This window comes from Lachnellula hyalina, assembly GCF_007821495.1.
Source record: "Lachnellula hyalina strain CBS 185.66 chromosome Unknown contig00043, whole genome shotgun sequence".
Classification (NCBI taxonomy): domain Eukaryota; kingdom Fungi; phylum Ascomycota; class Leotiomycetes; order Helotiales; family Lachnaceae; genus Lachnellula; species Lachnellula hyalina.
Genome location: NW_022157157.1, coordinates 141,825 through 166,388, shown reverse-complemented (window position 1 = coordinate 166,388; position 24,564 = coordinate 141,825). Strand labels below are relative to the sequence as shown.

Below are 24,564 nucleotides of genomic sequence, written 5' to 3'. Positions count from 1 at the left end.
AGTTTGGAGAGATTCGATTAATGGCTGAAGTGGTGGTATTGCTGCGATTTCGAGTTGTCCAAGGGCGTAGTTGGGTTTGGGTTGGTTAGGCTCCTCGCGTGTATTAGCCAAGCCAAGTTCACCTGGTAATGCTTAGTCATATACGAAACTCAGTCCAGACGACACACCTCACCTCACCCTACGAACAAAACCTTACTACGGACCATACTTGATTTAAATGAGTATCAGCATGGCTACCCTCATATCACAGAGGGGAAGCATAGTCTTGAGAGAGCACGACGCTCCAAACTCTTCAGAGTCCATCACTGCGACATTTCTACTTGCACATCTCACAAGCCATACGTTTTTATTTCTACGGGTGTACTAATTCAAAGACCTAGTTTGGATACGAAGTCATCCTCCAAGTTTATCTGCCTTTAAGAAAAGACTGAACCAGAAGGGCCAATCATGAATACAAGAGGAGCTTCTCTCAGAAGGGAAGAGCAAAGGAATTCAGCAAAAAGAAAACGCCAACGAAAACGCAATATCGATAGAGTCAGTCGCAGCTGAACTCGAAAAGCGTCACCCTAATCACAATTGACACTCATTAACTCATCATCCAACACTTCACTCGCCGACCCCATCTTCCTCTGAAAGACCAATTAGCAATCAGAGTTTTCGCTCGTCCTTCCGACGACGTCGTTTAGCCGCTGAAGGTCGACTTGCTTCCGAAGCCGGGGAAGCCATGTCCTGAAGACCGGCAGGCTGGGTAGCGGCGCGTTGTGCGCGGCGAAACGCTGGTCTGCGCCTCTTCGCAGCTTTTTTGCAAGCTTCTTGGCATATTCCCTCTTTCCTCAGGCGGTTTTCCTCTTGTCGGGCAACAAAGTTCTCGAACTTTGCCACAATTTCAGGACCCTTGGATTTCAGATATTCCTGCTCCTGCCCGATGGCTGGCATGTCACCCTTCTCCCCTACGTGTGGAAAACTTTCGAGGTATTCCCTTAGGGTGGGCTGCGGCCAGCAAACAAACGTATATGTTTCATCCTGAACGAGAGGCATGATGTGGGGCTGATACCTCGCCAGTATATATGCGTCCGCCCGTTTTGCCCTCTGTTTCGGAGCTGTAATTATATGGTCGCCAGCAGTGACAGTTTCAACGTCATCATTCATGTTCAGGTCGTCCTGACCAGTGCCTGGAATAATCGATTCAGCCGACTTGCTGTGCATATCATCTGGTATTGGGAGACCTATACCCTCTCCAGCCATATTTTGTTGATCTTGGTAATAATCATAATCACCATACACAGAACTATACTCATCATTTCCGTTTGCATATGGTGATTTAGGATAGCCACATTCGGCTCCTGTCAATGTAGGTGCGGTGTGTTGCGAGATTGGAGTAAGCTGAGCTTCAGGCATTCCAGTGGTTGCGTTCATCGAGTCTGCGGGGGTAGGAGAGTACTCATTGGCTGCGGATGTTGTTTGCGGCGGCCAGAAGCTTGAATTAAAGCTGGCGGCGTCAAATTCGGCTAACACCCCATATTGGTGATAGGGGGATGGGGCGGAGGAGGCGGAGTTGCACATCTGTCTGGACTGCGAAGACTTGTGGCAAGTGTCAGTATCAATGATCAACAATGCGAAAGGGCACGTTGCCCAAGGAAGCCACTCTTCATTGGTGTGGCAGAAGCACGAACTTGTTGATGAAACATATTTGGGGTTGGGAACTCTTACTGTGTTGGAGGTATATACCCGGCTTGGGCTTGGCCTATCGCTATCTTGTCCGATACCCGCTACATCTACAGCCCCTGGAACTCCCGGCATCTGAAATGAGGTTAGCGTTGAGTTCCCAGTATGGCTTGGTTGACCACACGAGAAGGAAGGTTTCTTCTGAGTGGCTATCTTACCTCTCGCACGGTGGGCGCAGCAATAAACGCGTCGGTCGCGATGGCATTGATCATTTGTCCGAGGTAGCCATGATTGGCATCCGTTGCTTGGATCTCAGCACTGTAATTCCTGGGAGAAAGGGAGGCGTCCGTCGCCGTCGTTCCGCCCGAAAGCGCGTCCGTAGTGCTTACAGCCATATCAGAATTGAGGGAAGTTGTCGCGGACTCCGGTTGCTCAAAATATGACCCGTCCTCGGAGTGTAGGAACCTTTCCCAGGAGTTGTCAACCGTTGGTGTTGTCACGGCTGTATCATCGTCAGCCAGATCTTCAATGAATTCGCTTCAATGCTCTTACGTATGTCCTCAAGATCATCGAAAGCATCGAGACCATCGAGCCATGCATTCTCTACATCGTCCATGGTGCCGGAATTCGATTGGAAAGTCGACTGGACGTCACAGCGTGACAATTGGGGGCGACTTGCTGAAGGGGCTCGCTGTCTCTCTGGAAAAGAACAACGCTCAAAGGGAAGTCAACTTCGAATGATGGAGAGTTTCGCGAAGTCTTTGGGATCCTGATATAATTGTTGATACTTGTGCGAAAAAACAATCAACCCTGGGTCGGCACGGATCTCTACCGCTGAGGGTCAACAATTTTTCTGTTAAGGATTGTTGCGGATGGTGGCCACCGTAGCCGTGGTTACCCTTTTATACACGCCTTCGAAGGTTCTGTCGCGGATGTCACGGGATCTTTCTTTTCCGGTGCACTCACTGCGGTATACAAACGACAAGTCAATGTGGACGACAATTCAATTTGTCTGTAAATGAAAGCTTTACTCTCATATGTTGAAAATCTACCGCTCTCTTCGATGTTCTCTTCGCCGTCCGCCGTCTAATCAAAAGCACATCCTATTCAATGCGATCCCTCCAATAAACTCAAAAGCACATCTGTCCGCTTCTCCCCCCTCCAACTGACAGGCCTTGCGACGACGATTTCCCTCAAGGACCCCCATTCTCATTCTCTCCTTCTTGGTAGGGTACAGACTGTGGTCCAGGGGAATCACCGCCGGTGCTGCCGTTGCTCGTGGACAATAAAGGGGCTGTGCTTCTCCGATCGGAACCTCCTCCCATGGTGCGTCCATTGTGGCTCAAGCCTTGCGATCGCTACACGGGGTCAGCATGCTGTTCAATTTCCTTTGTTAAAATTTATGACTGGAGAGAGATTTTGTCCCCATTAAGGATTCTCTGGGCCGGCCCCAAACACAAAGATATAATGAACGTGCGGGTGAAGACTTACAGATGGCTGTTCATCGAGGCCAAGGCGAACGTGAGATGAATTGTCCATGTTGGCTGCTGTGCCACTAGTATCAAGGTCCATAGGGGCTTGGATGGCCGAAGGACCATCAACAAATCCGCCAAGAGACTCATCGATCGCCCGTGCTTCAAGAGACTCTGCAAAGACATGTACCTCGTACTGAAGATTTTTGTACATTTCGATATACGTCTCTCTAGTCATGGACTTGAGTACGTGTTCTGCCTCGTCGGCGTTTGTCAGGTCTCGCAGGGTAGGGAATTGAAAATGGAAGTTGTTTGCGATCACTTTTCTGTCGGCTTCAAGGTCGGGCATGACATTAGCCACGTCCGCGAACGATACGCTCTTGTATCCCCGGGATTGTGCTATAACATTGTTCCTGTTGACGGTCTCAAAACTTGTCAGACTGAATGCCGGGGGCAGCTTCTTATGCTTGACCATTTTATCGAGGTAGGGGCAATACATTTTAGGCGGAAAAGCCAAAGACTGATGGCGTTGGGTTGAAGAAGAAAAAGTAATTTGCGCGATGGCGGTGGGTGGAAGAGAACGAAATAATTTACGAGGCGGTTGTCCTTTTTATAGGGCGTCCACACGGCGTCCAATTCTTCTGCAGACACAGATTCACCCCTACCACCAAGCGAGAAAAAAACCCATCTCGTGGATTTTGTGGGCTAGCATTACACGAGGAAGGTATTCCAAGGTATTCTAAGGTATGCTATCACGGACAAGACTCTTATCTAATCTCTCAGCTATCTACCCCGCGGCATCTCGGCACTCCCCTTCCTCTTACTCTGTGCAGTTTGCAGCTGGTTCTAGTTCTGCTGGTCTGTAAGCTACGAATAAGCTCGTAGCTTAAGAAACTATAGTTCGTGAAGAGATTTGAGTAGTTTGTAGGCGGAAGCTGTGCAAGAGGGGCTTAGTCTCCCGTATTTTTTGGACCGCTATTATTATATAGGATGAAGCATCACTGTGTGCTCTAGCCTCCCCTTCCCCTCCCCTTTAAGCCTTTGGCGGCCTTCACAATCAATCATCATTATGCAGGTAGGTGCAGTACACCGTTGAGGGCCACCAACCATTGCCTAGAGATGCCCTCCGAGCCTTTGCACAATCCACGCTTGTAAATCAAATTACTAAACCTAGTCAACTGCTGCCTTGCCTTGTTATTGAAGGTCCTCCCCCCTGTGACTGCCGTATTTCATTCGTATTGAGGGGTGCTTCGAGACTTGTGTACAGCAGAGAGATGATGCGGTGTGTTTTCTTCGTCTTTTAGTAATTGCTGGGGGTCTCGAGGATCGGTAGATGAGAGGAGAATGGTTGTAAAGGTTTGTGCAAGGCTTGTTTGTTTCTTCGTGTTTACAGGTGATTCGAGACTTATGTACAGTGGGGAGACGATAGGAGGTTCTTTCGTCTTGCAGTGTTCGCAGAGGGTCTTCGGGGCCTGTACATGGGAGGAGAGTAGTTGCGGGGTCTGCGTACGCCAGTAAGGCTTGGGCTGCTGTAGGTTGGATCGTTGTTGCCCGTATCGTCCTTGCTGCTGAGGTTCCGCTGGCCAGTCGCCAGTATGCTTTATTTCGGTATTGGGTTCTGCGTAGGCATGGCTCATTGGAAGAGGATCGAAGTAATAAAGGCTGCTGTGTGGATATGTTGTTGAGAGATACTGGTATCTGTCAGTCTGTCAGTCAAACTGTCAGTTGGTTGGCTTCTTTCTACCCCCCATGCTGCATCTGCTTGCAATGACATCTTGTTCGCGTCGAAGAGAAGCACATACCGTCTACATAAGTTACCATTGCATCGCCGCCAAAACGGACCAGAGTTTGGGAGCTTTCAATAGCAATGGCGGTTTGTGTTCAAGAGGGCGGGTTAGGAAGAGGCAGTTATCGAAGCTGGTGTAACCGAGTAACTTGGAAGGAATGGCATCTCGATTGTAGCGTGCTGCGACGAGACTTTTCAGCCATATTAGGAAAGTGGGTGGTGGTATTGCTTCTATCAATATCGTCAAGTCGCTTGCTACCAGTATTATCTCCATCGGCGGGCTTATTTTGAAGAGAATCCCTACGTTCTGATTTAGATGTGGGTCAATTGGATAGTTAAAAAGGGGGTATTAAGTTCCTTTTGCATTAAAGTAGCTATCAAGATGCCCAGGACAAAAAACTTCACTCTGGGGCTTCACATTTGCTACGGGAAATCATCCTGTTCTGAAAAACAGACCTGTTCAGAGAATACTTTCATGCTGGCTCTGCTTCAATGGTGTTGACATACAGTATGTCGTGTGGCATTTGGGCAAAGACTTTACAAAGGTATTAAATTGCTATTCGAGACGTGCTGGTACTGCACTCTCTGGTCTGGTTCAAACTGCCGAGGGCAGATTTGGTTCCAAGAACCATCTACTATAACAACATCGAGACTGGTCAGAAGGTCCAAAGGGACCAACCAAACCAGCACTGTCATAATAGGTCCAATTATCTTACTCCGAACCAACGAAACGCATCATATCACCAACCGCTCTCACTCCATCTTACATCTGCTGAAAGTACCGCCCTACACCATTTTTCTCCCACGCTCCTTCCGAAGCACCATCACGCTGGTATGTTACCCCTTACTAGATGCCTCGCAGAATATCTTCGATATCTCGGGGGACAAGAAAGTTTGTGGCTGCGTTGGGCCCAGTTGTAGGTCTCTTCACACCAAAGTGCCTGGTAATCCGTGCCCACATCGCAGTGTGTGCATCGGCCTCTCTTTCGAAATGGGTCTTCAGCAGCCTAGCTCTGCTTATTAAGTATTTCTGGTGCAGCTCCGGCTCCATATAGAGAACAAATTGATTGATGTCCAGGTCCTTCCCGCCCGGCGGCACAGGAAGTGAGTTTTCTAGGAGAAAACTTCCTAGGTGATCGAATGGGGCAAACTCTGGGTAAAACTGCACGATATGCGTGGACGGGTTTGCTATGACGCGATCCTCGTGCTCTCGGTAGTGTTTCATGACCCAAGATGGCTGCTTCGATTTGCGTGCTGGTGCTCCTGGGGGATTGCCACTGACGTTGTATGCACCGTTGGACGTGCTGGACCCGTTTGACGAAGGGACTACTGGTACCGTCGGGAAAGACGGTCCTGCTGACAATGATGCCGCGACTGTCGGGGCTGAAGATGGGACCGGCAAAGCCGATTGCGGCATATGCTGGTTGTTCAATGGGATAGAAGGGTAGTAGGTATTTGCGCTCGCCTAGGAGGAATTAGCTTCACTTGATACTACGACAAAGTTTTGTGCCTAATCTGAATGGCCGAGTAAAGAGGAACATACTGGATCGATGCTTCTCAGCAGGTTGGCCAAGTCTTTGAGGTTCGAAGGTTGGTTGGAGTTGCATGAATAACACGTTGCCGCGTATCTAAACAGCTCTGCCTTGGTTCTGTCATCTCTTTGCTGTTCCCCGTATCGACTATTTAGTTGTCTCTGCCAGGCAAGAGCTTCCGCGACTACTTCCGGGTCCAGTTGATTGCCCGTGGCTATGATCTGGTATGGTGAAACGCTAGTGGAGGGCACTTCTTGCCCGGGAAAGACTTGTGTTCTTGTCAGTAGCTAATCTAAAGCTATTAGGTAGCAGGTCTGGGACATACAGTTGCTAATGTCTTCCGCGCGGAATAGGAACATGATCTCTAGGTGAGCATCTTTGACACTTTTTGGGATTTGTAGACTGTCCATGTATTCTAGGACCGTTAAATTACCCTCCTCAGCCAAATAGCCCAGAAGGGTCCGAACATCTCCTGCGAATTGGTACGTAGATTCGAAGCTGAAAGGGAAGGAGTGCTCGTACGATTCCATTGTCGAGAGCGTGGCTTTGGCTTTGGCTTTCGGTGGTGGAAGGTGTGAGAATGGAGGTTAAGTAATGCGCCTTTGCGAGTCTACATAAGCAGCCAGTTAGCAAGAAGTTCCAAAAGGCTGGATTTTTCTAAACGAACTGAGATCAGCTCGATGGTGGTTACCTTGGTTTGGTTGTGGTATCTTGGGACTTGCGCTGCAGATGAACAATTAGCAATCGAGCAGACTGCATCAATGAGCCAATTGGGAATATTAGGCGTAAGGCAATGATGTTCAGGAGATCGTGCTTATAGGATTGTTTCTAGGTCAATAGTTGCGCGGATGGTGCTCGACTGTATTCAGCAGAGTGTCGATAAAGGAGGAAAGCCTTGCCGGAAATACTTCAATTCATATTTGTCGTCGGCGGAATTCACGGCTCGAAAGCGGTTAGCAGCGCGATTGAGACGCACAGAATCACAAGAAAGCTTTTAAGTAACTTTCAATCACACGGTTTGGGGTCTTTATACTCTTGGAAATTGTCATTTAAGTGCTACTATTACCCTATGTCTTCAATGAATGTTTTCTGGTCCACAACTTCCAATAACAATGGCAGGCCACCCATATCCGAATATTACACGTCCAATGCTTGAAATCGTGAACTTTCTTCGATGGTTCTCCCCTCCAAGTGCGGGCTCTCTAGCTCCAGCCTTTCAGGCCTCTCATTTTCCTCTACCGCACGCCTTCTTGCCATCTCTCTTGGCCTTTGCATCCAAGGCCTTCTGCGCGCTCTCTTCAAGCGCACGTATTCGTGCGCACTCGTTCGGGAAGCCCGACTCCCTCCCAATCCAATCTCTTGGATTGACATTGCGATAAAATTGAACGTGGTGGCCAGCGTCAAGGTACTTTGCCTTGAAGTTCTCACCAATGATTTTTCGGATCCAGTGCGGCTGCTTTGGGGTTCGATTATTCTGGGTTCTGGCGGGCTCCTTGCCTTTCGCAGTAGGACTTGTTGAGACGCCTAAATCGTCGGAATCTTCGTCGGAATCATCATCCACTACGATCACCGGGATCTTATGACGTTGATCTGTTGGAGGAGGAGTCCGTAATGATGAAGTAAACTTGTTGCCATCACCATTGCTCCCACTGTTTGAGTGGATACGGGCGCGTTTCCTAGATGGTGAAAAGGAGGAGTCAGAGACTGAAGGTCCACGTTTGGAGGTCGACTGGCCCATGTCGTTGTTTTGGGCCACGGGACGGTGTTGGACGTTCACCATACTTGGTCTGATCGAGGGAACAACAGTAGGAGCAGCGTCTTCTCTCTCCCAAACGGGAGCCCCGCTGAATGGGAGAGGTGCATATAAGGATCTAGCAGGTAGCAGTTGCTGCGAGCTATTCGATACTTGTCTCCCTGGCGGTGCTGACATAGGGGCGAGATCTTGAAATGGGTCGTCCATGACAGACATAGTGCTGTCGTATCCGACTTGTTGAGCCATGTTGGGCATCATGCTGTTCGGCACCATGTTATCCGGCATCATATTGTTCAGTCCCATATTGTCCGACATCATCCTATTAGGCATCATGCTGTCGTATTCGACTTGTTGGGCGATGTTCGGCATCATATTGTACGGCACCATGTTGTCCGGCATCATGTTGTACGAACCATCTGGAACAGCTGTGTGATCATTAGTAACAGGCGGATGGGGTTGACCTGGGGCCTGCACGTTACCTAGCCCAATCTGACTTCCCAAGCCAAGATCGTTGCTGATCTCAGAACCGTTCTCATCATCATTCTCATAATGATTTGTAAACAGTTGGAACATCTGGTCATCCGTATAATTGGTTGTCCCAAGGTCGTAACGCTCTTCCCAAGACAAGTCATCGAGTGCCGGGTCAAGAACCGATCCTGGAAAATTTGGAGACATTGTGTATATCTCGTCCCTTCGATGTGGTTACCAAGGTTGTAAGTGTATAACTGTGATCTAGACTTCTTCTTGTTGTAGGCACGGGGAGGGGTCAGAAGATGAGTTACCTGCACCTAGCACGAGGATAAATCCAATCTTACCAGGATAATGGCCGAGAGTCTTTTTGTTGGTGTTGCAAAGCTCTTGATAAATCTTTGCAGTTCGATGGTAGTGGTGGTGATTTTTGGTCTTGATGTTGATAAAGTCAAAATCCGCGGGATGAAGCATCTGATGGAAACTTTTATAGGGAGCCATCAGCGGCGACAGAATTGCGCTCTGCGCTCAGCTGTTACCAGATGAAATTTACCAAACAACTTCCAATTGTTGTTTATCCAGATTTACTCTAGACAGCAAGGTCTGCGCTGCCTGATTGACCGTATTCAGCATCGGAAGCGAGGGGAAAAGCATCATAACAGGGAAGGAACAGCTTACGAACAGCCTCTGAACAGTCTTGGTGGCGACATTCGAGAGGAAATCCTCTGAAAAATGCGTGGGGAAAGGTGAGGGGAATGATAAAGTCAAAAGTAGGTGCCTATTAGACGTTGGGGATAATAAGATATACGAGTATTGCAAGAGATAAGAGCAGGATGGACGTCTAATATACTTGAATTCCAGCTGACGGAATGAGGGCGAGGTCCTACATAGGCAAACAAAGGATTTTGTCTTTGCTAGTTATATAATGTTTCCCAGTACCAAATTTCCCTAGATAATTGCCAAATCGGATTTGGTCAAACATTCTTGTGGCAGGATTTAGGGGCAAACACTTCAAGCCTGCATTGTAAAAGGAAGTGTCTCGAATAGAGCAAAGTCTACTATCCTCGACTTCAACCCAGTTGTCGAAAAGTATATCACGATGAGCTGTCCCAGAGAATTATGTGACATGTACCATTTGGGCGATCTGAAACGCCCGCTGTTAAATATTCAGAGCTTTAGTGTCTTCTGATGCATTCGCAGCAATATCAATCGATAGGAGCGTCAACTCCTCAGAGCTCCAGAGTCTTTTGATAACTCCCCACCACAATCAATCGATATATTTTATACGGAAGCCTTCCCCTTCGCTATCGCTAGAGAATAGGCCATAAGTTGTAGCTCTACTTCCCAAAAGTCTCTTCTTCCTGACAGTCTCGCAGGTTCTCACATCTTTGTTCCACCGTCTTGCCCCGTCTGCTTACGCTCTGCCTTGCGTTGACTAGTATTCTCCAAGCCACCCCTCTTCTGATGAATGAAGCTGGCGAATAGTTTCCACCGTCATCTCCCTTCCCTGTATAATATACTGTCACATCGGAGAACCGCAAGGGATGGTCGGTATCTTTGTCTGCCGGAGAGTGGTGATGAGGTAGCGTATTAATCAAAATGTAGCAGTAAGAGTCAATGGTCGGAGATATTCGAGGGTATGGGTTTCAAGCTCAATGATTGGGATGACTCGAGGAGATCATCTGGACAAGAGGTGGGCTGGCTGTATATTGTATATGATGTATTTTAAGTCAGCCTTCATAACTCCAGCAAGAGTAGACTTCCGTAGAAGTGATTATCGGTAATTAATGCTTCAAGTTTGTAATTTGGTCGCGGAGTTCCATCAAGTGTTTCTGGGCATGGCTTCCAACCGATTTGTTCTTGCGCCAGGTTGCAACGTAGTCGCGCCTCCAAATTGTCGATTTCTTTCTTCCAATCTGACGTTTCTGATCGCGGTATTTATAAGTTATTCTGCTGCTCGTCCTTCCTCTTGCTGTCGCTACTCGCTGACGGAGCGCTCAGCGCCTTGTGGAATCCTCTACCATCCGCTCCTATACGCAAAACCTGCTTTACTTTATGATTTACGGCATTCTTAGATAACCAGAGTAGGACCTGATGCCTACAAAGAGGGTTCGCGGATGCAGCAACGGTACTGGTAGCAGGACGGAGATAGCAGAACGGCTCCTGTGTGAGCTGCTAATGATCCAGATGCTGGGGATGGAAGTGGCTTGCGAGACTAAGCCTGAGGAGTAAGAGTCTGTTTGTGCCAACTAGGCTTTTCATCATGTTTGACTGAATATTGGCATTGCTGGGCTGGAAACGAGATGATCGATATACTAACATCGTGGCGCACGATGGGATCTGAGGAACAGTCCTACTATTATATTCCATTTCTCTATACGAGGGTCGACGGCCATTTGAGCTGGGGAAATCCCCGTCGAGAATCAGTACGCCAATGCCCTTTATTCTCGAAATTTCTAAGTTTCTTTATTGGTAGATTCAGCTAAAGGAGTATTTACACGCCACGTCGCACTATCCCAGAAGCATCATTAATCCAACCAATTATATTCCCAGTTCCAAAATAATAGACCTATTGATAAATAAGACGGTCTATCACCTCGTAGTATCAGTACTAGCTTTCATGCCATACGTGATAGAGGTAGCCATCGGAATGCCACATTCTTTGATAGCCTCTTAGCATTTAGGATTTGATTAGCGACATAAATATTAATTCTAAAATACTATCATTCTGACCCTATACCGGCAATAATAGAGGCCTAAAATATCCTATTCTTCTATAATAATCAGCAAATAATAAAATATTCAAAACCTCTAAAAGTCATATGCCTATAATTCCATCCAAAAAGGGCTTATGAAAGACTTTATCTTAGATAAAATCTATATTATAGATAGATGAATTAAATATCACTTAGACCAGACCAAAGAAGCTAACATCTAGTAATATCCTAAATTTCTAGCTTAGGTGAGATTACCCCTGATTCCAAACTCGGTTAATACTGAGTCACGTGGTTGTATTTTAGATTGTGTGTATCGAAATATGTTAGTGAGATATAGATCTTAGAGTCCTATTAGTTAGTTTTAGATATTCTTAAAGGGGTCCCTTAAATGACATGACTACCATGGCTATGTTATCATTTCTTTACTTTTAGAAATATCTTATTCTTTGAACGAAACGTCTTACTGCCATGAAAGTGCCCTTGATATTAAGGCTTTTGGTAAATAGTATACTCACAACTTTGTTCATAGGTTTATAATTCACGCATTATACCTACTACTTCACAATAAAAAGAACATGAGCGATACTAGTATCGAAACTCTATTTCTACTCATCTGTGAAGTTCGCTAAAAAGTCATATTACTAGACCAATGTCGAGAGGCGTGAAACGCGCAGCGTGCCGAAATCTACTACGAGTAATGCCCCATATCCGCATGACATAATGACAGGCTGATGCTTACTCACTCACTCATTCAACCCCACACCATCAAGTCCTAACTCAAATTGGCGGTGCTTTCTTGCTCTTGGTGGACTTTCACTTGCTCTCCTCTTCCTTGAGATGCTGAAAAGGCCTACCTGGTCCCCATCTCTTTGTTGTTGTGTTTGCAGTTACAGCTGATGTTTCTCTCATGATAACAGCAAAGGATTCAATCAGTGCAATACAACTCGGGTGGAGTTGCGAAATGAACATCAGCCATGTTCACTGTCAAAGTGCGAGCAGCCTTCTGTTGCCGCTCCTTCTCCTGGGCTTTATACCACTCCATAAAATCATGAAAGAATTTTGGTTCGGGATTTAAGACAGTGAAGTAATACTCCGCGCCCGCAAAAGTTTGCGGCAAGTCATACGGCAGCCCAAAGGATTTGGTGAATTCGACCAAAGCCTCATAGATGTAAAGTGGACGGTGTGATCGAGCTGTGGGTGGAATAAGATTCTTGAGAAACGGAAATTCAGTCATAACTACCCCTTCGAAAAGAGAATCTTCTTCCGGTTGAAGATTGAAAGATTCGTTGTTCCATAGGTCGGCACCTCGCCAGTGCAATCTTCGGCAATTTTCCACCTGAGTGGGGGTTGTAAACTGCGTTTCAGCGGGGATCTCCTTGCAATAGTTGGATTTGTATCTGTCTGCCTTGTTCTGGTAAAATCTGATATCACACGGGGTTGTCGGCTGTTGAGTATTGAATTCGTAGATTTCGGCTTCATGATTGTACGGCTTTAGTTTCACTTGTTGGTCAAAGTGCTACGACTTTCAAGAAGTCGAAATTAAAGCATACCTGAGGTGTAGATTCGGCCAACCCGATGGTAGAGAATCTGCCATCCAATTCTGTATAACAATTGAACGAGAAACCTTGAGTGCGAGCTTCCATCTGGTTTTGATCAATAGTCGCCATCATATTCATAGAGTTGTTGTTCAATGGTATCCCTCTCCAAGCCGTTATTCCAGTGTTCATATATACAACGAGTGGATTGGTGCGAAGGGTAGGCATCGTTTCCATTTGTGAGGCAAGAAGTGAACCATTTGGAAGATTTGTATAGAAGGATCAGCCAGTCTTTTGTTTAGAAGTAAAGCAACATCCTCAGTGCGGCACCAGCAATTGAAGTCCCGGGCAATTGTGTGCACTCCAAAACCAAGAAGATTCTCATGAAATTTAGGAGCCAGCAATGCATCTCAGGAAAACGAAGGAATGCGGTCAGATTGAGGTCAAGGAAACTGCGAAAGAAAGTGCTTACCAGTTTGCTCGCATGCAGTCGGATTTTTGAACGTCATGGGATTTTGCCGTTCGAAGCGTATATGTTCACTTTCTCCAGGAGTCTCAACCGCTCCCAAGGACACTCGCAGCCTGGATCTGCTGTAGATGGAGTTAGCGAGATCGATATATATGGATATATTAACGCACAGTACGTTCGCCATCTCCAGTGTTCAAACAGCAAGGGAGCTACCGTTAACTTCAGAAGAAAGAGACTCTGGGGAACAATAGACCTCTTTTCAGCGTGCGGCTTCAATAAAGTTGAAGAAGAGTTATATAGTATATTCCCGAATGCGATGTAATGCATTGCGGACCGGATGATCGCAAAAGATATTTCCAAAAACCGATGTGTGATGTTGGGAGCAGGGAGAAGACCAACGATCTGGGTTAGGGATGTCGACATGAGTTTCAAGGTGGGAAAGCTATGTGAATGAGGAAAGGGCCTCCATGAGGTCGCGGTTTCCCAATTGAGAAACAGGACCGTGACAGCATGCGAGTCACGAGTGCTGTATCGTACACCACTCATTCAGAAGACTAGCAGTCGCAATATTCGGATAAAGCAATAGTCAACTGTTGCAAAGCGAGGCACAAAAATTTCATAGCTGTTTTTCGGACAGGAAATTCTCTGCTGCGCTGAAGTTCAAGATACCGTAAATTAAAATTACTTTAGTATTAAGCTATGCTTCCTTCCCCCAACATCAAATATTATCTCTCAGCATCCAAATCGCAGATCTCACTACACCGATCACGTGTGTGCGTAAGATCTACGCAACAGACTGGGACGACATCTCCACCGACCCAACCTCGAATCCTTCGCCAACGCCACGTCGCGCGGCTTCACCAGCACCTCGTTGACCCTGATACCTAAATATTGAAGCTCCCTCCGAGCATCAGGGTCCATCAGTTTCAATTGTTCACCCTCGAGTCTGTTCTTCGCTGGCATCATTGGCTGAGTTGATGGCTGGAAGTTCAAGCCCGGAACTTTGTCGAAGACTGTCTCTACCTTCAGAGACTCAAAACACTGGGGCTCTAGATGAGGGGCCATGTCTTCTGCGTGTACATTGTTCTCTTCTTGCAGGACATTCTCTATCGTGTAGTCGTTTTCCAAATCGTCTTCGAAGAAGACGGCTGTTTCGTCCTCATATATTGTGGTATCGGTACCTGACATCCAGTCATAGATGGAGCTATCATCGCTGCTATATGAGGCAAGAGAAGCAGAGAGATTTTCAACCCCTTCTTTAGACACGCCGTGATCTTCAAGTTGGTGCGCTCTCAAGGTCTCGGGAAACCCTGAGACGTAAGCAGCCCAGTCACTGGGATGGGCGCCAGTATACTCCGTCGAATTTTGTCTGCCGGCAGTATCTCTCGATTTATCCTGTTGGTTTCTTTAGAATGTATCCTCTGAGTGGAGTTTGAACGTAGGTACTTACATCATTTGACATCTTCAGACACTCGGCTTCTTTGATTGCTTCTTCGACATCATCTGCCCAGCTGAATGAACTAACAGATGTTCCTGCCCTCGACATTATGCTATTTCTGGTTAGTCAAGCTTCGTTGATGCCATGGAATCTCACAGTGATTTTCTCACAGGGTATTTCAGGTCGCAGTTCTGGAATTTCGGAATCCAAATAAAAAAATTTGTGTCGCAAGAAATTGTTCATGTCTGCACTTAACGATGCAGGACGACGACGCAAGACAAATACCACGTTTTATTCAGCTCGGCAGGTCTTGTTCTGTTCGTCTGGCTGAATTACGTGTTTCCTCCTCGCTGACGTTGGTGAATACCTAGGCTTGTTCCTTTTGCCTCTTCAAGTGGTAATTCAATATTGTTCGCAAACAACAATTCTCACAAGACAGACAGTCAAGACATAACAGTCACTCGCATCAAGTAGGTACGGAATACCAGAAAAAAAAGTATCTCCATTAATCCACTAATCCAATCCTCGTAACTCCAGTGTTCCAAAAAAGCCACTCACTCACTACTCATACACACAGCACCAGGCCGAGCGCATTCATCCCCACCACTGACCCCCTCCTCATCATCCCTCTCCAAAAACCATCCATTCCTTAACAAGCTCGTCTGGCGTACCCGGTACCGCGATAGATACGGGTGGCAGCAAAGTGCAGATTCCCCCGGCGACTCCACCGCAACAACATACTTAAACCCAAACCCAGTCATCCGCTGGTCCTCCTCGCGAATCTTCCGCTTACGCTCATCGCGCGCCATTCGCGCGATGCGTGCTTCTGCTAGTTCGGGGGGTTCGAAAAGGGATAGGGGGGCTGGGACGTCCAAACTTGAGGTATCATCGTCGAATATAGGCGAGACGGAGCGGCGTAAGTCAAGCCAGTCGCCGGAACTGTAGGGAGAGTTGTAGGATGAGGAGGTCATAGTGGGGGTATCTAGTGGCATCTCCCCTTCGATGTTCAAGAGGTCTTCCATATTGACGTCTCCGATGTCCTCGTCGTCCGAATCGGAGCTGACTGCTGACTTGTATAGCGATTCATCGAGCGCTATTCCCTCATCGCCGTCCTCTGTATCCATACTTTCTCTCCACTCTGTTGGTGCGCCTTCTGTAGGTAGTGGAGTTCTCGTTTTAGTATCTCCTGCTCACTCGTCAGTTACAGATCAGATTTCCCAGGTTGCTGTTCATCACATACCACCCCTCTCTCCCGTTATCTCCCCATCTCCGTCCCTTTCTCCTTCTACTTTGCGTCTGATTTTCTTGGTCATGTTTAACAAATAAATGATGCCTGCGTTGTTGGGCTGTAGACTGCGCGGGGTGAAATGGAAGCGAAGACGACAGTACCGCTTCAAGAAATTGAATCACAGCCTGACCTCCGCTCGCAGCTTAGACGAACGTAAATTCACTCTTGGTTCTTTTAGAACAGGAGTAACAACCTATATAGCGGGTCTTGACTGAAATCTAAATTCAAATTCTTCAAATTATAAACTTGTTAGTCAACGCGATTATTCGTTCAGACTTTCAAAGTTATACATGAAAACGACTCATATTTTCACGAGAGTAGCAGGAGTATGTTTGCCATAGGTATTACTCTGATACTTAATCAGGTATGGCGAGCCAGTAGATTGTATAGCGTTCTAACAGTAGCACATGGATTGCAAATAGGTAAACGAGGCCTCGATCGGACTCATAGAAAACTTAAAAGAGCATTTAATACTTCTGCGTTCTGAGACGTAGGAAATCTGACTCTTATTAAACACTGTGACTTTGACTATTACTATTATTATTACTCAAACTTTTATATAACCAGCAATAACCAACAAACAAGTTCCAAGTACGATGTACAGCTTCTATCACAAACACAGCCCCCCACCCCATACTCATATCTCCAATTCCTACCTCCACCTCCACCCTCACTTTTACAAACACTACCACCAATATCATATCCCCTAACCTAATTAATCAAGTGTCATGCGAACACTCGCCGGACTGAGCGTCGCAATATTTGGTCCCGGTCGGGCAGCAGTGCCATCGACAACCGGGGGCCACGGTCCATCCAATTGTCCCGTAATGTGCTTGAAGTTGCCCTTTGCTACAGTCCAGAGATTTCTAAACTGCTATTCCCCCCTCAAAGTTAGCACTTATTTCAAACCTCAAGTAACTTATCCCAAGAGCAAGAGGGGGAAGGAAGGGTTTCATTTTATTCATACCTGGCGTTCCTCACGTGTCTGTGGAGCCAGGATTGCACCCCTAGGACGGGCGCACGGATCTTGCAAAAAGCACAAGAGACTGTATGAGCGATCTTGTTTCGGGGCCGCCATGTTGCCATTGCAACTGAGAGCCTGTTCTTAGTTAGCAAGTCTGCTTATACTTTGGGAAGGGGAGGGGATGTTTACTTGAGCGTCCTCCCGCTTCTGGATGTTGGTCCGCATCTTGAAAGGGGCAGCGGTGGCTCTTAGGGTGAAAGGGGTAGCGGGGTCCCTCAGGGTGAAAAGGGGAGCCGTTGCCCTGATGGTGAAAGGGGTAGATCTTTCCACGGCGTGGACTACCCTGACACTTGGCACCGATGATGGCCCGGTGGTGTAGTTGGACATGGAGGAAGTATCATCATTGGCGATGGAAGTCTCTGCTTCGGTAAGTCCAGCTTGGACAGCCTCATCGGCTTTGGAATCCGGATCAGTGTTCATCACCCTGAGGACCCCGGTTGGGGTTGGGGTCGGGGTCGGGGTTGCCTGGATGGCAGCTGCTTCTTCCTCGACCATGTCTGCCCATGAGGCGGTAGAGGTAGGCATGTTCTTGGACGAGGTGGAAACCATACTGGCGAGAAGTAACCTCAAATGTGGGGTACTGAACTTGAGATTGTAGTGAAGAGTGAGTGTAATGGCGTCTGTTGCGTGTGATCAAATATCCTGTTATAGTATGTGAGAAGTTGATTTCGTTCACAAAAGATACAGAAAGAAGATGAGAGTAATGATGGAGAAGAATGTGAAGGAATATACTCAAGGGGGATATCGGGGGATATTTGTATGGTATCATCGATTGTTTTCTAAGTGCGGGCGCTTGAATAGCTTGGAGGATTTCTATCTCGACTGACTAGACCCGTAGCTCTTTCCTCCTACCCTACCCCTAAACAAAGTATGATGTATTAATGCTGATAAGTATTACCTAGGTAGGACCTAGAGAGCGCCTTAAAAGTGTCGATTATAGTGCATAATGTATTAATCGTCGCTTCCGTGTGAAGTTTCGAAGATTTCTTCCAATGGCGGAACAACATCCCACTCCAAATTCTTCTCGTTATCCTCTTTTCCTAGATTCTTCTCATCATTCTCAAAGACCCAGTTCCATCTCAATCGACTGGTACAGTAGCACCTATACCTCCCAAGTTTCTTGTGTTTGCGGAAAAACGTATCTTCGTACCATGTGGCAGGTCTATGCCGTACCTGAAGACCCTTAATTTCCTCACTAGTGCCCGTACCTTCACAACTCCCCCATCCACTGCCATCCGACCCCTCCTCCCAGGCATCGATTCCCCACGCATCATCAGAAATTACGGTCTTTGTCACAACAGTTTGTCTGTTAAAATACAGAGGCTTCGGTGTCTTTCGAAGTGTTTTCTGGGCCGAAAGCTTGGAGAGAGCCGCATCGAGAGCCGCAGAGACGGAGGTTTCTAGGCTGGAAGTGTTTTCGGGAACTATAGCTAGCTGCCGCATGTCAGTCCAGGTTGAAATATGGGGATCTTGTGACTATGGTACTTACACATTTCGGAACGTTGATAGGAACCATGACTCTGAATCTCTTTGGTGGTGCTTGGTTGGACTTGCGTTGCTCCTTTCTGTCCTGCCGAGCTTGCTGCGCCGCCTTCCAGAGCTCAGGCAGGGAGAGTCTTTGCCCCAACTCCGCGACGTCCTGAACACCTTCGGGGACACTGCCGCCGCGGAAGTCTGTGTGTTTCTTAATGCTCTTCGGATGATGCAAAGTGTCGTCGAGAATGACGAGACGTAGCCCGAGTACGCCTTCCACATCCGTCAATTCAATCACGTACCGGACACTTCCCCCTCGGAAAGAAACCTAGCTTTTCATTAGCCTCAGCTTGAAAATACCCCGTGTAGACTGACACACGTTGAATGACGGACTAGAGAGTTGAAGCAATCCGATCACCAAAGCCGTCACCGCATTGTCCTTGTTCGCAAGTACTGGTATTCCGACGCACCCGAGCGCGCGAGACTTCATGTTGGAAGCCATGCCAATGCAAAGCTATGATAGCGATAGATGTTTCAAAATTTAAATGCGAAGAGTGGGGCTGTTAAGATATACAATAAAGCGATAAGTGATGTTTGTGTGCAATTGATCTAATTGAGAAGTTGCGACCTTGGAGTTGGTATTTGCGACGTATATTGACGGACACCAGGCGAGAAAGCAAGGTAAAGATACGGATTTCGTCTGAAAGTTACAAGTTTCTTAGGGTAGAAAATGGAGAAGCAACTGTCTCGAGTTAGCTTTTGAAGGAAGTGTAGAGTGAATTATACATTTGTTCCCTTGTCTCCACTAGAATAGACCAACTTATAGGTTCTCGTCCCCGGGAAAGGATTCACTTGTTCAGCTAATTTATTAGCAGTGGATGAGAAGAAACACATTATATTGAAACCCGTGTTTGCTTTTCACTATAATGATTTCAGCCAGTCTTTGCTAGTATCGGACTCTGCATAACGCTGTGTATAGAAGAGGGGAAAACACCATTGACTACCTAGGTATACCTTAAGAGAAAGAATATAAATCACTCGATCTAGAAATTTCTTCTCGCCCCTAAACCAATATCCCCTTAACCTATTTCCCCCATTTCTCTCACTCTCACAAAATTCAGCTTACCTACCTACTCGCTTGAGGCAACACTGCAAGAGTCTCGTTCCATCTGGTACGTTCATCACTTCGGAAATTTGATCGCTTGCCAAGCTTGTTCTCGGACTCAAAACATGAAGGACTTACATTCACAGTCGACTTTAGATTACCAGCTTCATTAGATTAGAGTTATTGAAAACCAATGCTTGTGGGGTTTTAAGGGGCGTCACGTGAAGTGGAGGTATGCAGCTAAAATGTATTGCGTCGTATAAATACGACGCTTTGATAGTCTTAGATCACCATCAATTCTACATAAACACTCTTTTACATAGATTATTATATTTATATTTATACAATAATGGAACTTTAAGTCAGATCTTAGCCTAGAGTTCGCAGTTGTGTTGTCCCTCCACAATATGAAAATACTATCCGACATCTTCAGGAAAACTGAATCCCACCATCTATGAGAATTAACACCTTGTATCCAGAAGACAAAAGAGCAACTTACCTATAATCAACGTCTGGCCTGTCATAAAATCCGAATCCGGCGACGCCAAATAGCTGACACACTTGGACACATCTTCTGTGGTGCTGGGTCTCTTCAGAGCAGTCAATTCCTCCGTCATCTTCTTAAACGTATCTCCCTTTTGAGCACCCGTCTTCTTCCCAAGTTCCTGATCGATCAGGTCCCACATGTCCGTTCCTACTATGCCCGGCGCGTATGCATTAACCGTGATCCTATACTCTGCCATCTCCATTGCAAATGCTTGTGTGAAGCCCCGAACAGCCCATTTCGATGCCGAGTAGTGGGAAAGCAGTGCGAATGGTCTATATGCCACAATACTGCGGATCAAAGTGTCAGCGAAAAGGGCATCCTAATAACTTGCAAGGCTTGAGAAAGACGAACCTAGCACAGCCAATAATCTTTCCTGGAGTTCCTTGCTTGATCATTTGCTTAGCAGCTACACTGTAGGAGTTGAAGAGCCCAAAAACATTGACCTCAAATACCCGTCTGACATCGTCTTCTGTTAGATCAAGAAGCGGCTTGACTTGTGCGATGCCGGCGTTTGCAATCATGACGTCCAAGTTGCCGAGGTTCTTCACAGAGGCTTCGACCAGCTCTTCCACTTCGCAGCGCTTGGAAACATCTGCGGCATGGCCGTATGATTGTCGGCCGAGGGCTTGAATTTCTTTGACTGTCTAGATGGGATGTTAGCTAAGTTTATGATGGATAAGTTGAATACTATTCCCGAAGACATAGACTTCCCTCGTCAATCCCAGCCTTGTTCGCTGCTATGTCGTTGATACAGACATCATATCCATCTTCTGCCATGCGAAGAGCAACTGCCTTCCCGCTGTCTGTCGTTAATGGAAGCTCGTGTAACACTGCTGCGTGCATCCCTACATTCCCCGCGCAGACCCGGTGACAATGACTGTCCTCTTGCCATAGTCTTTGGTAACAGCCGTGCTTGATTTCCCGCCACTTGCCATTTTCGTTTCGTATGTGCCTAGAGACTCTGGTTTTCTTCTATAGAAGGATATACCGGGCGCAGAAATGCCGACGTTGAGCAGAGATGGAGGAGGTTCTTAACAAGGTAAGGGATTTACAGAAGAAAGAATGCCCCGGCCTCAAGCTGGCGCCTTCCTTGTACTTATCTGTGCTCTCGATGCAGCGACAAGGAGGGGTACTGTACTTGAACCCAGGATTTTCATGATGAAGTGGAGTGCAGCAGGGCTAGCGGCGCGTTTCGCAACAATTGGTGCCGATCAATTAGGTACCCCGCCAAAGTCTTGGACGCATTCTAATCTTAAGCTTGACCACTCTGCTTTATACCTAGGTATCTGTACTTAGGTACTTAGGTAGTATGTACAACATCTCTAATATATGCTGCGCTTGGTCTTGTCTTATGCAATTCCTCGCGCTTTTCCATTAGTCTTCTGTACGAAACTTTGTGTTTACTGTAACCTGTGCTTTTTAGTGGGCTTGCGGTAATGAAAATCTCGAAAGAACTCACCAATTGGCGAAGTCAAAGACAGAAAAGGGAGTCAACTGTTGTATCCTCAGCAATATACATTTACCTTATCTCGGAGAAATATCCATTTTCAAGCACGGTACAGATGCGCTGGAAATGCAGCTCAGAAAGCCTGGAGTCAAACAGTAACTCGCTAAAATCCAGGGGCTCGTCACCCGAGAGTGCTAAAATTGCGGGGTACGTATGCAGGATGCCCTGGATACACGTGACAGCTCTGCTCTTATTGAACCACTGATGATTACCTTGCCATAGCTTGTAATCTCACCATACTAGTCGACTTTGGACTTGAATCAAGCAACCGATCAGAATATTTTGACGGGACAAGTAGATACTTGCAGTCCTTTAAGTGGATCGGTGCCACGAACCTCATCGGAATAGAAAGATCGCAGTTCAAATTGGTATCATTTTATGCATGCAATCCTCTGATATATACACACAAGCACACAAACACTAATTTCTTGGACGCTGGCACAGTTGAGTTTTCCCATCCAATTATTTTCATTGAAGTATGAAGTACCCTCCCTGCCCCGGCTTCAATACATCACAACACTGCATCCCCGCACCTTCTTCTTAACCAACCCAACCACTGGAATCGATTTTCACATGGTGTCTCCAATCTACAGCATCATCATGCCAGCAGCAACGAGGACGAATGATGAGATCAACCCAACCCTGGCATTCAGCACGGTGCCTGCGCTCTTGGCCTTTGCAGTAGACGACGCGGACGTAGCTGCGGAAGAGGCGGAGGCTGCTGCATCTTTGGTACCTACGCATGATCCGTTAGATGAGCTCATATGAATTCGAAAGTCAAGTTGGATTATTAATCAAAGACTAATGATAATTAAATGAAACGTACCATTCTTAGAAGACGCTTTGGAGCTCTTGATAGAGTCACAAGCCGTTGTGAGCGTGGTGTTGCTGGTCATAGCATCCAGCTTCGTCTGTGCCTTTGTAGCCATAGTCTTGATGGCGTCGATTTTCGTCTGGTTGTTCTTGGCCTTATCCGCAAGAGCTGTGTCGTTGCCTGCTAGGGTAATGAGTTTCTGGAGGGATTTCATGCTCTCGCATTCATCATCCGTCTTGGCGGCTGCGTCGATGACCGCGCAGGTTGACACGAGGGTCGTGTTGGAGGACATGGTCGTGAGTTTAGTGGAAGCTTCAGATGCCTTGGATTGGATGTCGGCGATCTTGGTAGCGTTGTTGTTGGTCTTGTCGGCCAGCTTGGTTGTATTGGATGCAAGCTTGACAAGCTGGTTCAGGGAAGACATCTCCTTGCAGAGGCTCTTGTCGGTCACGGCTTTGGTGCTGGTGCTGGTGCTGTTCTTGTCGCCCTTGGCTACGACGGCGGTGGCTAGCACCAGGGAGAAGAAGAGGCTGGAGAACTGCATGTTGTCTGTTGAAGGATATTGGGAATATATGAAGTGTTTGTGAATGAAAGTTGGTGATAGAATTGAAACGGACCGGCCGAAAATATATGAAGTTGATTAAAAAATGAAGATGAGAAAGCACAGTGATATCCAGATGCTGCTTTGAGGAAGACACATCCAAGTCTTATATACGAAAGACCATCCTCGGGAATCCTATGCGGCTCCACATCGATATTCCAAGAATACATTAAGGGCGTGGCTTGTCAGTGCAAGGCCGCCAAGACCTGTCACAGTAATTGAATGGAACAAACTTGCTACAAGATGCGTTCAATCCATTGTAGAGTTAGGAAGGACAGGGTTGAGGAAAAAGACCCTAAACAAACATTGTGGATAATTTGTCCTAAAATATGCTCGATCGGCGTGGAGGCAAGCCCCGTACGAAGTAAGAGACGATTTGGATCTCATCGATCCTTACCTAAATGCTTCACTTCCCCGCGAAAACCGCATTTCGTGAACAATTGCTTGGCGGCAAGTAAAGGCGATAAGTTTCGCTGACGACAAGAATCCACTGTTTCGTGTTCACAGTGACTTGTTGGTGGGAAATAATTGGTTCAAGCGGCGCCTTCTCCAAACGTTTGGTGTTGGGAGATGGTGGCGTGGCGATCAATCAAAGCGAGCCCGAAGCGATGTTACAGAGATACGGTACATCCGCTCCGTACAGTACTAGATGGCGTATCCCAACTCAAGAATGACATTCGCGACCCTGCTAGGGCCAGAAGACAATTGTTTTTAGATCTGAAGCATCCGGCATCTGTTTACTTGCGTTGACACTGGTTTGGGATACCGCTTTGATCAGATGGTGGTTGGGGTTTTGCCGCTAGCATGCCTTGCAGTCTGTGCCACACATATTTGAGGGAGTTTGAGGTTTTCCATTGCAGCATTTCAAGGTCGAAAAGTTGTAAATTTTTGCTTCGAATCAAGTAATCAATGATGCTGTGTTCAAACCAAGGGATAACCTGGGCGTATTATAAGCTGACTTTGAATAGATGACGGACTTCGTGGTATTCGAAAAGAAACATGAATCCATGAAGACTCCTACCTATCTTCCGATGAAATTTGACCTGGTCGATTGTTGATAGTATGGACAATTAAATGTGTTAATGCCTCCTGGTGCTCCAACACAACTTTCCTAGAATATCGAAAGCACGCTGAGGATCAGAGAAGACTTTGCTTCTTCCCGTCGTATAAGGAAGAGGACTGAACCTCCAACTTTCTTGAAGATGCGATCAGTCATATCATACTGAGGCTCCTCACGATCCGAAGGTATGCCAGGGAGGACAAAGCACTTGCTGCGTAAATCGACACAAAACCCGAGGCTAGATTAAGCGTCAAGCTCGCCGGTTGCCTTTGTCTTGTGCTGTCTATCAAGATTCAAGAGTGGACATACA

At 46.8% G+C, this 24,564-nt stretch overlaps 2 protein-coding genes across 2 annotated transcripts; both read right to left on the bottom strand.

Moving 5' to 3' along the window:
* Positions 1–20,154: 20,154 nt before the first annotated feature.
* Positions 20,155–21,207, bottom strand: butA (Diacetyl reductase [(S)-acetoin forming]; the record flags this gene model as incomplete). Its single annotated transcript, XM_031149318.1, has 5 exons — positions 20,155–20,177; positions 20,225–20,559; positions 20,624–20,916; positions 21,029–21,071; positions 21,122–21,207. 5 exons carry the CDS (start codon positions 21,205–21,207, stop codon positions 20,155–20,157), a joined length of 780 nt encoding a protein of 259 aa, XP_031006510.1.
* Positions 21,208–22,366: 1,159 nt separating this feature from the next.
* Positions 22,367–23,137, bottom strand: LHYA1_G004355 (uncharacterized protein; the record flags this gene model as incomplete). Its single annotated transcript, XM_031149317.1, has 2 exons — positions 22,367–22,515; positions 22,606–23,137. 2 exons carry the CDS (start codon positions 23,135–23,137, stop codon positions 22,367–22,369), a joined length of 681 nt encoding a protein of 226 aa, XP_031006509.1.
* Positions 23,138–24,564: the final 1,427 nt, after the last annotated feature.